This window comes from Nannospalax galili, unplaced genomic scaffold (genome assembly GCF_000622305.1).
Source record: "Nannospalax galili isolate Female #2095 unplaced genomic scaffold, S.galili_v1.0 scaffold1436, whole genome shotgun sequence".
NCBI classification, from domain to species: domain Eukaryota; kingdom Metazoa; phylum Chordata; class Mammalia; order Rodentia; family Spalacidae; genus Nannospalax; species Nannospalax galili.
In genome coordinates, this window is record NW_008338997.1 from 281,478 (window position 1) to 292,779 (window position 11,302).

An 11,302-nucleotide genomic window follows, 5' to 3' on the forward strand; every position below is an offset into this window, starting at 1 on the left:
AAACAAACAAACAAAAAAACCCAACAGTGCAATAGGCCAGGGGTGGTAGTCCATGGCTGTTATGCCAGGAGGAGACAGAGGGGTGAGATCCATAAATTTAAGGTCAGCCTGGGCTATAGAGTTAGACCTTGTCTCTGAAGAGTAGAAACAGGAATTGGCTCAGTGGGCAGAGCACTTGCCTAGCTCCCAGGAAGCCCAGGGTTCCATCCCCAGCACCTCATACACCAGGTCAGATGGCACATACTTTTAGTCCAACACCAGCCAAAGGCAGGCAGATCTCTGTGAGTTCCAGGCCAGCCAGGAATACAGGGAGACCCTATCTAAAATAAATAATAACAACAAAAGGCCTGGGGAGATGGCTCACTTGGTAATTTGCAAGCTTAAGGACCTGAGTCTGATCCTCAGAAACTACATAAAAAGGCACATGGCTGGAGAGATGGCTCAGCAGTTAAGAGCAGGTACTACTCTTCCAGAAGCACCCATGTCTCTTGGCTCACAACCATCTGTAATTCTAGGCATTGGGGGATCTGAAGCCTTTGACATTTTAGGCACCTGCATGCACCTGCACATATCAACACACATACACACATGATTAAAAATAAATCTTTTTTTTTGTTTTGTGATACGCTCTCCCTGCAGCCCCAGCTGACCTGGAACTTGCTATGTAGACCAGGCTGGCCTTGATCTCAAAGATCCATCTGCCTCTGCCTCCCTACTGCTGGGATTAAAGGCGTGAGCCACCAACACTCCCCTAAAATATTTTAAGAATCATGATTAACTACTTCTTGAAGTTCATGGGAGGCATGCAGGGTCATTAGCTCTCCACAGGCTAAGAGTGCAGATAGGGCAGGGCTGAATGAGAAACTTGGCCGTAAATTTGTCCAAAAGCTGTTTAATTGAGGGTGTGGCTAACCCCAGCTGACCCCAGAGCTAGGGCCTCAACTCACAATGGGAGTGGGTATCCAAGGCCGGGGTGTGCCAAACTTCTCATCGATTTACTTACTATTATTACTGTTATTATTTTGTGGTTCTGGCGTGGAACCCAGGTTTGTGGAAGCTAGACAAGTATTCCTTTTCTGGCCTACTGATTTTGGGGAGCATTTTTTTCTTTTTCTTTTCTCTCCAGCCCCTCCATTTGGGGGGATTTTAAAAACAGGGTCTCCCTGTAGCGCAGGCTAGCCTGGAACTTGCTATGCAGATCAGGCTTGGCCTGGATGTCATAGAGATCAGCTTGCCTCAGCCTCACAAGTGCTGGGATTAAAGGTGTGTACCAACATGTCCAACTTCTCTTTCTTTCTTCTTTTTTGAGACTGGGTCTCATTTAGTCCAGGCTAGCCTCAAACTCATTATGTGATTGAAGATGACCCTGAACTCCTAATCCTTCTTTCTCCACCTCTCCAATGCTGGGATGACAGGTATTTGACAACTGTACCTGGTTTATGTGATCCTGGGGGTGGAACCCAGGGCTTCCTGCAAGCACTCTATCCACTGAGCTACAGCCTTTTGTCGTTGCTGGTTTTTTTTGGGGGGGGAAGGTCTCACTTTGTAGGCCAGGCTGGCTTTGAACTTGAAATCCTCCTGCCTCAGTCTTCTGAGTACTGAGACAACATCATGTACCACCATGCCTGGCCTAGAGCTCTGTGTTTAAAATCCTAGAGGGGGTATGTGAGATGGCTCAGTATGTGAAAGTGCTTGCTGTGAAGACTGATGACCTGAGTTTGATCCTTGGAACCTATGTAAAATAAAAGCTGGACTTGGTGGCCCATGTCTGTAATTCTAGGATTCCTAAGGCAAGACAGAAAGCAAAGACATAATTCTCCTGGAAGCCCCTCAGGCCAGCTAAGCAGTGGACAAGAGAGACTGTGCTTCAAACAAGGTGGAGGGTGAGGACCAACATATGTCTGAACTTCCCCTGCCTGCGGGAACATGTGCACGCCCCCCTGAAACACATACACAAAGAGGTACACACACACACACACACACACACACACACACACGCACACACACACCACGCACGTACACATGCACTAAAAACAACAGCAACAACAATAAACCTTAGATCTAGTTTGATGTTGTATCTCATAAACCAAAAAAGGGCCAGGCATGGTGTACTCATATGGGAAGGTGAGAACTGATGTCTGAGTTGACCTCTGATCTCCACACTCACAGTGTGGTACAGACACTTCTACCCAAAATATTCAGAGCTGGGAGCAGTGGCACACACCTTTAATCTCAGCACTTGGAGGCAGAGGCAGGCAGATCTCTGTGAGTTCGAGGCCAGCCTGGTCTACATAGTGAGTTCCAGGACAGCCAGGGCTACAGAGAGACCCTGTCTCAAAAAGACAAAAAAAAAAAAAAAAAAAAAAAAAAAAAAAAAAGAAAGAAAGAAATGTATTCAGAAATTAACAAATAAAGTAATTTAAACTTAGTATTATTTTATGTGCATGAGTATTTGCTGGCATGTAGGCAAGTGTACCATGTATGTGCAATGCTCGAGGAGGCCAGAAGAGGGTGGATCCCAGGGAACTGGAGTTAGACAATTGCTAGTTGCCATGGGGCTGCTGGGAACCAAACCCCAGTCCTCTGCAAGAGCTAAGCTGTCTCTCCAGGCCAAAAATAATTGAAATTTTAAAAGGGCAGGATGCCCTGTGGTGCAGGCCTTTAATCCCAACACTTGGGAGGCAGAGGCAGGTGGATTTCTGTGAGTTTGAGACCAGCCTGGTCTACATAGTGAGTTCCAGGCCAGCCAAGGGCTACATGATGAGACCTGGTCTCAAAAATAAAATTAAAAAAAATTAAAAGGCTTACAGGATGCCCTTAGTTCCATCTCAAGCACTGTTGGTTTTTTCTTTTCTTTTCCTTTTTTTTTTTTTTTTTTCTTTTTGTTGTTGTTTGAAAGTAGAATGGAAAAAATAAGAAACAGAAAGAGATCCTTGTTTTTCTGTAACACACCACCATTTAAGGAAATTAAACAGGCACAGGGCATATTTTCCAAGAATACCAAATATCTAAATAAGCTGCTGAAAAATGGAGCCTAGGAATGATCTTCAAGAATGGAAAGGCCAGGCATAGTGTCTCGTGGCTGAGGTACTGGGATCTGGGTGGGTGAGGCAGGAAAACTGCTTAGGAGCCAGCTTGGGCAGCATAGAGAAACACCATCTTCAAAAAGCAAAAATATTGGGCTGGTGAGATAGCTCAGCAGGTAAAGGAGCTTGCTGTAAAGCCTAAGGACCTGAGTTTGATCCTGTCCTTGGCCCAGGCTGACTGAAAACTCACAGCAATCCTTCAAAGTGCTTGGATTAAAGACATGAGTTATTATGCTCAGTAGATTTTACATTTTTACGTGTCTGGGAAAAATTAAAAGAAAACTATGACTAAGAACATGTGAAAAGTACAGGGGCATGTGCTTAGCTCAGCAGAAGAGTGCTTGCCCAGGATGCACAAGGCCCTGGAGTTCATCCCTAGCACCTGAAAAAATAAACTCAAGCAAAACAGTATTTTCCATCAGCTCTATGGGGCTAGATATTAAAAACATATTATTATTATTTTATGCATTAAAAAAAAAAAAAACTTTGGCTATCTGGGCATAGTGGGGCACACCTGTAGTCCCAGCACTCGGGATGCAGAGGCAGGTGGATATCTGTGAGTTCAAGGCCAGCCTGGTCTACATAGTGAGTTCCAGGACAGCTGGGGCTACAAGGAAACCGTTTCAAAAAGACCAAAAACAAACAAACAAATGTCAGGCTGGAGGCTGGAGAGCTGGCTCAGCATTTAAGAGCACTGGCTGCTCTTGCAGAGGACCTGAGTTTAGTTCCCAGCATCCACATGGCTGCTAACAACCATCCATAACTGCAGCTCCAGGGCCCTCTTCTGACCTCCATAGGTTCTATACTACATGGGTGCACTTACTCAGGGAGGAAATTCATACACATAAGAAACAAAATTTAAAAAGAAAACTTATAAGTTATGTTTGTGAGCTCCTATAAGAGTAGCCTATGGAAAACTGATTGAGGCAGGAGACCACAGCTCCAGGGCAGCCTGGGCTACTGAACAGGACAATCCAAATCTGGGACTGGTAATATAGGCTTTTAATCTTAACACTTGAGAGGGGAGGGAGAGGCAGGTGGATCTCTGTGAGTTCTAGGCCAGCCTGGCCTGCGTAGTGACATCTAGGCCAGCTGGGGCTACATAGTGAGACTCTGTCTCAAAACAAAACAAATAAAGCAACCCCAAAAACACAGAAGCAAAATGTTGACAGAAACTGGGTGTGGTGACTCAGACCTGTGACTCCAGCTCTCAGGGGAGACTGAGATTGGAGGGTTACAGTGAGAGCCAGGTAGCCTGCAGCACATACTAAGGCCCTGTCTCAACGAAAGTCTTGATAAGACACTCCTGGTAGTAGGTGGATTTGTTGTTTTAGATTTTTCTGCACTTTCTAAACCTGAAAACACTATGGGCTACTTTCTGTTGTTTTGTTTTTTTAAGACAGTCTCCCTGTAACCCCAGCTGGCCTGGAACTCACTATGTACACCAGGCTAACTGTGATCTCACAAATATCCACCAGTCTCTGCCTCCTGTGTACTGGAATTAATAGTGTGTATCAGCAGGCTCAGGTGGGTTTTTGTTTTTAGGACTTACTTATTTTGTGTGTGTGTGTGTGTGTGTGTGTGTGTGTGTGTGTGTGTGTGCAACCTAGAAGTCAGAAGAGGGTTTTGGAGTCCCCTGGAACTGGAGTTTACACACTGTTGTTAGCTGCTATGTAGGTGCTGAGAGCCGAACTCAAGTCCTCTGTAAGAGCAGTCAGTGCTCCTAACAGCTGAGCCAGCTCACCAGTCCATTTGTTTTTTGAGACAGGGTATCTCTATCCTGAGGTTTGTAGAGTAGAGTAGGCTGGCCAGCAAGCCCTAGACATCTGCCTGTCTCAACCTCCCCAGCATTAAGATTACAAGTGCAGAGGCTCTGTCCTTACCACATTCTAGCTTGTTCTTCACTTTACAAGCCTAAGTCCTTGCCACTGCAGGGCCTTTACCTCTCCTGGGCCCCTGCTCAGGACACTCTTCCTACCTCTATGCCACCTGGCACATCTTCTCCTCCACATTTTATACAGGCAGTAGTTGTTTTGGATAGAGACTCACTCTGTAGCCCAGGCTGGCCTCCAAGCTGAGGTGGCCCTCCTGCTTCAGTTTCTGGAGTGCTGGGATCACAGGCTTGTGCTACCATGTCTGGCTCTTTTCATATGCTATGTAAGAAGACACCAGAGATGAGAGATGATTGTGACTATTGACTACAAACCTAGAGGCAGACTGCACATCAACATGATACAGTGCTGGCCATGGAGCCAGGCCTCACACTAGATGGTAGCTCTACCACTGAAACACACTGCTCCCAGCACAATTTACATTTAGAGACCAAATTGAGTCTAGGGCAAGGTACTGTCAGGAGTCCCAGTTTACAGATGAAGAGAGAGAGGTACACAGACTTTGATCAGACAGGCAGTGTTCAGGGTGGTATGGCCTTACACCAGACAGACTTTGTTTTTTGTTGTTGTTTTGGTCTTCGTGACAGGGTCTCCCTGTATCCACAGCTGGCCTGGAACTCTCTATATAGACCACACTGGCCTTGATCTCACAGAGATCTGCCCGCCTTTGCCTCCTGAGTGCTGGGATTAAAGGCACGCACTACCACGCCTGGCCTTTTCATGGTGGCATACTTTCCATCTCTCACTTGAGATGATATTGAAACACATGCACACACTCCAGTGCTAACTAATGGAGGCTGTGAGCTGGCTGTAGCAAGAGTGAGTGCAGTGAGAGATGAAAAAGGGCATGAACATAGCTTTTTCTCCATGTCCTGTAAGCAGGAGGCCCCATGACTACCCTGGGAGGCACGTCTGGAATGGAGGGTGTCTCTCTGGGAGATCCAAGGCTGGGCTGGGCGGGCCTCTGGCTGAGGGCCAGAACCTCAGGGTGTTTGGATGGACAGAGAGCTGGTTTCCGTAGCCAGCCAGGAACAACAGGGAAGCAAGAAAACATAGCTGGGTCCTTGCCCTGAAGTCCACGTAACTGTCAGAGGGTTCTGGCCAACTCCATATTCGAGTTGGGGGTGAGAACCAGTGCCCATTAGTGCCACAGACCTCAACACAGTGAATCCTCACCCTCACCCCAAGCCTCAGTTTCCCCAGCTATAGAGTCAAAGCTGAGATTGGTATTGTATGCCTGGCATCCCAGCTACTCAAGAGGCTGAGGCAGGACGTTGACAATTCAAGGCTGAACCAGGCAAAGTGACCCAACGACTGTCATCCCAGCATTCTGGAGGAGAGGTGGAAGCAGAGAGCTCAGGAGGTCAAGGCCAGCCTGGGTTACAAGAAACTGTCTTAAAGAACCAGAAAAATAGCCAGGCATGGTGGTGCATGCCTATAAGATCGAGGCCAGCCTGGTCTACATAACGAGTTCCAGGCCAGCTGGGACTACAGGGAGATCCTGTCTCAAAGAGACCAAAAAAAAAATTTTTTTTTCAGTCACTTCTGACTTTAAAAAGAAAGAAAAAAGGCTGGTAGAGAACACAGGAAGCCTGTCTCAAATCCCACATTAAACCAAAAAGAAGAAAAGAAAACATTCACTCATAGGCATTCTAGAACAGTGGATCAACATTAGACCCTGTCACAGAGAGGGATGCTGAAGCCCAGAGAGGTCAAGCTGCTCACATGGGGTCACACGGTGAACCTGGTACAGACCCCAGGCACCTGGCTGGCCAGCCATCTTCCTTAGCCCCTCCTGGATGAATCACTTAACGCAGCAGTTGGCACCACTTGTCCCATGCCCAAGACACAACAGCTGTTGCTCTTCTTATGAATCGTTCTGGCAGCTTCTCCCAGGCAGCTGGTAATCCTGTACAGCCCTTCCTAGCATGAGTACTCAGCACTTTCTCTGAGGGCACCCCCATTTCCTCTCCCAAAGGCCACAGGCTCCTTCACCCTCAGCCGGGTAGTGAAAGGTGCACCTCTTGCCAATGAAGGCCATCAAAGGTTTTCGATTTATTTTTTTAATCTTTTTGAGATAGGATCTCCCTGTATCCCTGGTTGGCCTGGAACTCGCTATGTAAACCAGGTTGGCCTTGATCTCACAGAGATCCACCTGCCTCTGCCACCTGACTGCTGGAATTGAAGGCGTGCACCACCACACCCAGCTTATTTTATTTTTGACTTATTTATTTTTTGAGTGTTCTGCCTATATGTAAGTGCACCACATGTGTGCAATGCCTGCAGAAGCCAGAAGAGGATGTCATGTCCTCTGGAACTGGAGTTACAGATGATTGTTAGCTGCCATGTGGGTGCTGGGAACCAAACTTGGGTCCTCTAGAAGAGTAGCCAGTGCTCCTAACTGCTAAGCCATTTCTCTATTTTAACTGGTGTTATATGGACTAAGGGATTCCTTCTCCATGGAGGCCATCTTCCTTAACCAACCCAAGAGAGAAGCCTCCACAGTAGGCAGACAGAACAAAGGCATTAAACCAAGCACCTGGATCTAGCTATACCTAAAGCTGTCCCTCAATATTGTGAACAATGCATTCTCTTTATAGGGGTTAAATCTGTCCTGCATAGATTCTGGCCACTCAAGTCAACAAGGAGGGATTTTGCCAGGAAACCAACAATTGGGAACATTCTCCAAATGACTTGTTTTCAGGATATTTGCACTGTGACACAAGGTGATATGCTAGTTATTCAATTTCTTTGTGTACGTGTGTGACTGCTTATGTGTATGTACACATGAGTGTTCAGGCCAGAGGTCAGCCTGGGGAGTTGTTTCTCAGCAGTTACGTCCACTTTTTTTTTAAATGCAAGGTCTCACTGGCTTGTATCTTACAGAGATCTACCTGCTTCTGTGTTCTGAGTGCTGAGATTAGGGTGTGAGCTACCATGCCTGGCCTACCCCCAGCTTTTTCACATGGGTGCTGGAGATCTGAACTCAGTTCCTCATGCTTGTGTAGCAAGCAAGCACTTTACCAACTAAGCCATCTCCCCAGCTCCCTAGACATCAGATTTTTTGCATGACACCAACAGCTCATAATACCAACTGATCGCCTGTGTAATTCTGTAATCCTTTCTTCGTTGGGAAGAGACCAGGGCCATCCATCCTGTCAAAGACTAGGATGAAGGAGAGACCCCCTACCTGTTCTACCACTGCCAGCATCACTCACCTGCCTTCCTGGCTGCCCCACTGCAGCTTCGTTCTGTGATGCTGATTTTCTTAATGGTGTGGATGTTGCCGGTGGTAGCTGTGGGTATCGGGCACATGGTCTCCACCACTTCATGGCTGCAGAACACAGGAGGACTCTCTGGCCCCCCAGCTGTCACCAGGGCCTTCAGCCCTGCTCCGTAGGATTCCAGACTCTGGGCTCTCTGTGCACGGGTTCCCGCTGCCATGCTGGCTACCACCTCGACTTCCTGAGGCCCCTGCACCACTCGCATGGTGTCCACGCGGACCTGGGTATCGGGAGGTGGCCAGGCCTGGGGTTGGGGGTCAGCCTGGCGGGTCTGCACCACTTGCAACTCCTGCAGCGCCTTTTTGAGCTGAGTCTCCAACACAGCCACCTTAGCAGCCAGGGCAGCTTTGCCATCTGGTATGCCCAAGTCTTGTTCTCGGACCCAGGTACCTACAGTGCGGGTCTCCAGCACCCCAGGATCTTCGGGGGGCTCTGGGAGGTCCAGGCAGAGTTCACCTCGGCCTCGGGTCCCTGTGGGGTGACCTAGAAACTTCTGGCTCTTGAGCTGCACCGCCAGCTGTCTCTTCTCTTCTTGTAGGACCGACAGCTTGACCTGGAGTACAGGGATCAGTTTGACCTGCTCCTCCAGCTGGCGCAGCTTGCGCAGGGCAACGGCCATCTGCTCCCTGACGTGGGCCAGGTGGCCTGCACTGGGTGCCACAGGGGTGGACAGCCCTGAGCTGCGTGGTGTGGGGGGTGGCAGGCCCACACCAGACAGGGAGCTGGTGGAACCCGCTACACTGGGGGTCAGGGACCCCAGGCCACCCAGGCCATCCGACGGGGAGGCCGCCTGATTCTCCAGCCTGCGCCGGGCATCCAGCAGTGTGCGCTCCACTCGTGGGTTAAAGCCACTCCGGGTCTCCAGGGCCCCATACTGTGGGTAGAAGCCACGGCCACAGTAGGAATAGGCTGAGTGGCGACTGTCCCCGCTTGCGTTGGAGCACAGGGACTCAGTGGAAGTCCACCAGGAGCCCGGGCCTCGTGGCAGGGAGCCCAGACGTGGCCGGCGCTGCACTGCCACCCTGCGAAGCGTGTGGCCCTTCTCAATGTCATCCACATACTTCAGGAAGTCCAGGTCCAGCCGGTAACCATAGGGGGTCTCCACTGAATATGGAGGGTCGGGCTCCTTGGCAGGGTAGGCAGGTGGAGAGGCTGGGCCAGGGGTCCCTGGAGTGGGGGAAAGCTCATGCCTTAAAATACTGCTGGGCCCTTGCTTTTGGGTGGGAGTTGATGACCCAGGGACAGTGAGGAATAGTGGAGTGAGTGGCAGTATTCCCTGAGCTAAGGGCCCACCCGGGATCAACTGGGCCTTCAGTCTCTGTCTCCTACACTGGGCAAGGCCCTGTCACCTGTGTCCCAAAGCAGGGCTGACCTCCCCCTTCAGACCCTCCTCACTTTAAAGCTGCCCACCCCAGACCCTCGCTGACTTCCCCCCCTCAGACCTTCACATTGTGCTGACCTCCCACCTCTGACCTCAGATGCTTTACCTGGGAACGGAGCGGGTATATGCAGGACCTGGGCCATCGTCTTTCCTCAGGTGTCACTCAGGAGACTGGGAGTCAGACTGCCTACAGCACAGGCTGAGGCTCACCTGCCAAGAGGGGTTCACACAGTTGGGTTTCAGGGGCAGTTTGCAGGAGTGGGGTAATGCGGCTGACCCTTCCTGCCCCCCTCTCACTGAGGTCCAGGACCCTTTCATTTGTTTGCCCCTACCTCACCCCCCTTTCTGTAGAAAAGCCTAAAACAAAGAAAGAAAACCCTCCTGACTGCCTGCACATCTGTCCAGCCCTGGACAGACTCCAGCTGTTCCCACAGCCTCCACATGGCCCCCTTAGGGGGCCCCAGCTCCACAGCCCCACCCTTCCTGCACCCCTCCCTTCAGCCCGGACAGCAATACTGGGAGAGCAGGGTGCAGATGGGTAGAGGCCAGGATGCTAAAGGGGGAGTCCTTCCACTGGGGGGCTATAGAGAACAGGGGAGCGTGCAGAATGTGGAAGGTGGGGCCTGCTTAGGGACCCCAAAACAGAGAATCGGGTTCCGCAGGCCAGAAGGAGAAGAAGGGAAAGTGGGGAGCTACAAACGCTGAAGCTTTTCCTCTTTATGGAAACAATTTTCTCTAAAAATAAACAGTTTCGCTGTCCGGGCTACATAGAACTTCCTGCCCCCCCAGGATGTGTCCCGGCTGAGGGGGGAGGTGTGGCAGGGATAAAGAGCCGAAGGAGGCCAGGGAAGTCATGGGGGTTGGGAGGAGGAAGTAAAAGAAGGGGCTGTTTGGTAGCCCAGAAAAGGTAGCTAAAATCAAGGCTACGCACCACTTCGGTCCTAGAGGCTGATCCTTTCTGCTGTCTGACCTCCTGCTACCCTGCTGCACCCTGCTCACCTCCCCAGAGTGGACCATTACTAGTTTGTGGGTGTCAGAGGGTACCTGGGAGGATGGATGATGCGCGGCACCTGCCAGGCATGAACGCCGGGGCTCAGCGGTGACTGACTCGTTCTATAACTGGTTTAGTTTCCCTCCATGTCTATGTCTCTCTCCACGTTTCCCGTCTCTCTGGGTCTCTCTCCACGTGTCTCTCCCTGTCTCTTCCACGTCTCTGTCCCTGCTTCACTGGCTCAGAACACCTGTAACACAGTGACTAATTGTAGGAAAAATTGGCTCTGCGTGCACCTGCCTGGTGTTTCTGACCACCAAACATTGGGACAAGTTGGTCCAAAATATTTTCTGGAGCCCTAAGAGAGACATCTGGAGGTAAGGAATAGGATTAGGATCACCTGGGGTAGAGGACCTAGGGACGAAGCAAGTAATAATTCTAACTTTCAGACAGGGTCTTCTTATAGCTCCAGCTGGCCTGAATCTCCCTATGTAGACCAGGCTGGCTTCAATTTCACAGAGGATTGACTGCCTCTGCTTCCTGAGTGCTGGGATTAAAGCATGCACCACCAGCCCAAGCCCGCCCTTTCTTTCTTTCTTTCTTTCTTTCTTTCTTTCTTTCTTTCTTTCTTTCTTTCTTTCTTTCTTTCTTTCTTTCTTTCTTTCTTT

The 11,302-nt window shown here is 49.8% G+C and overlaps 1 protein-coding gene across 4 annotated transcripts in view; it reads right to left on the bottom strand.

The window, feature by feature from the left end:
• The window catches only part of Kank2 (KN motif and ankyrin repeat domains 2), a 42,774-nt gene that overhangs the window by 14,452 nt on the left and 17,020 nt on the right, over positions 1-11,302 (bottom strand). For all 4 annotated transcript variants that reach the window (XM_017798300.2, XM_017798301.2, XM_029563776.1 and 1 more), the window contains exons 2-4: positions 10,688-10,884; positions 9,750-9,853; positions 8,197-9,429 (exon numbers count right to left, since the gene is read on the bottom strand). In XM_017798300.2, the coding sequence (XP_017653789.1) occupies positions 8,197-9,429; positions 9,750-9,786 (1,270 nt within the window). In that variant the 5' untranslated portion in view covers positions 9,787-9,853; positions 10,688-10,884. The remainder of the gene's footprint in view (positions 1-8,196; positions 9,430-9,749; positions 9,854-10,687; positions 10,885-11,302) is intronic.